The 1,913-nt window shown below is 42.3% G+C and overlaps 1 protein-coding gene across 1 annotated transcript; it reads left to right on the forward strand.

The window, feature by feature from the left end:
* Positions 1-985: 985 nt before the first annotated feature.
* Positions 986-1,648, forward strand: insl3 (insulin-like 3 (Leydig cell); the record flags this gene model as incomplete). The annotated part of the gene is made up of 2 exons (XM_083990822.1): positions 986-1,190; positions 1,446-1,648. 2 exons carry the CDS (start codon positions 986-988, stop codon positions 1,646-1,648), a joined length of 408 nt encoding a protein of 135 aa, XP_083846948.1.
* Positions 1,649-1,913: the final 265 nt, after the last annotated feature.

The following is a 1,913-nucleotide window of genomic DNA, read 5'->3' on the forward strand; positions in this document are numbered from 1 at the left end:
GGGGGAATTAACTCAATACTGTTAATGAGCAGCATTGACATTAACCCCCTCTGCAAGACATAAAACACATGAATCAGTGAGGTGAAAGAAATTAAGTTAGACTGATATTTACAACTGTGTTTACCGCTCAGCGCAGCAGCTGGGCAGAGTCATTACTCAGCAGTGATATCGTCATTAGAGGTTAAAATGCCAAGCATAGCCAGAAGTACATTTAAGACATTAAAGTGCCACCTTTCATGTTTTTTCAATGGCACTGGAAATATGAAACAGTCATCACTGGCGTGTTTATGCAGCTACAGTATGGCCTGAGGTGACCATGTGTGTGAATAGTTGCGTCAATATCCTTGACATCTTTCTGCCCGTCGCACTGTGTTCCAATTAGCTCCTATCCCTCAAGATGTGTCAAGATAAGGTTTAAAGCAACATTCACATTCAAGGAAAATTATTCACCGTCATAACTTTCAACTTTCAATTTCAAACAAACATTGAGCAGCTTAGGGACGCTTCTGAATTAAAAAACAATAAAACCAGGTTGTGATCTGCAAACACCGGGATTATTAACAGTTGAACAGATTGAAATACATCTTGGTTTTACTGCTTTTCTCAATCAAGGCCCAAACTCAGACCTCAACCTGTTGGAGCTATGTGATTATCTTATGACGCTCCACCCAAACTGATTCACAGTATTTCTTGCGTGATACTTTGAGATAGTCTTTCTCAAATCTCAACCACAGTTTCAACCTTGAGGAGACTTTGCCTCACTATCATTCTGAGCTCCAGATCAGAACATGCCTTTCCCTCACCAAGGCTGAATACATGTTTCTAACAACCTGTGGCCTCAGCATTTTGGAAACTGTAACTGTGGGCAACACAATGAATATATAAACCCCTTCATGTACCCCTCATAAGTCACTGTCTCCGCACTCCCAACATCATTCAGTTCCTGCCTCTACGGACCAACTGAGGAGCAGCAACACATCATACAATGGCCACTGCAAAGAATTTGGTGTCTCTGATGATGGTGCTTGTGGCTGCAGCTTGTACGGTTCAAGCAGAGGAGAGGATTAAGATGTGTGGGAGGGAGTTGATACGTCTGGCCGTCTCATCCTGTGGGAACTCACGGCTGAGGAGAAGCATCCCGGACGCAGAACTGGGCCAGCAGCAGCAGCAGCAGCAGCTCGCTCCACACCGTAAGTGCTCTAAGTTACATTGTTAAACATCATGTGCATTGGTTGAGAGACACTCCTTGCAACATTGCCCCATGCAGCATTAAGTCAAATTTACCATTTTAATAATTTAAAGCTACATTTGAGAAATGCACAGCCTATATAACTGTCTTTGCTGCTGTGTAGGAGTTGTCTTTCTTTCTTTGTTATATGGTTTGAGTTCAGTGTTTTCCAGTCATCATTTTAAACTCCACATATCTTTCCTTCTCTTCTGCGCAGGGGACCATGATGCCTCCACGGAGGAGCACTGGGCTACAGAGACAGTGGACATCCTTCCAGAGTCCGACGAGACGAAGGATGTCCTCTCCTTGGCTCCTCACTGGTACCCCCTGTCCTCCCGGATCAGACGAAGTGCTGGGAGAATATCTGATATTTGCTGCGAGAAAGGATGCAGCATGAAAGAGCTGATACAGTTTTGTTAGACCTGACTATCACATCACAAAATGCAGTTTTAAAGTCTTGGATTGGTCTGTGTTGCGAGTTTAATAGATGCCTTCACCAAGTTGCTGAATGCTTGAGAATAAAAAGAGTAAAACAAATATGAAAATACTTTTTCTCTATTTTCAGTGATGACACACTGCACATTAGAAATGATAAATGCCTGATTATATTTAATCAAATTATTGAGTATGTCATTAAGCAGAGCCAAAAATAAATCACAAGGTTTTACTGACAGATTGTCAAAAC

Source organism: Trachurus trachurus (genome assembly GCF_905171665.1).
Source record: "Trachurus trachurus genome assembly, chromosome: 17".
Taxonomy (NCBI): Eukaryota; Metazoa; Chordata; class Actinopteri; order Carangiformes; family Carangidae; genus Trachurus; species Trachurus trachurus.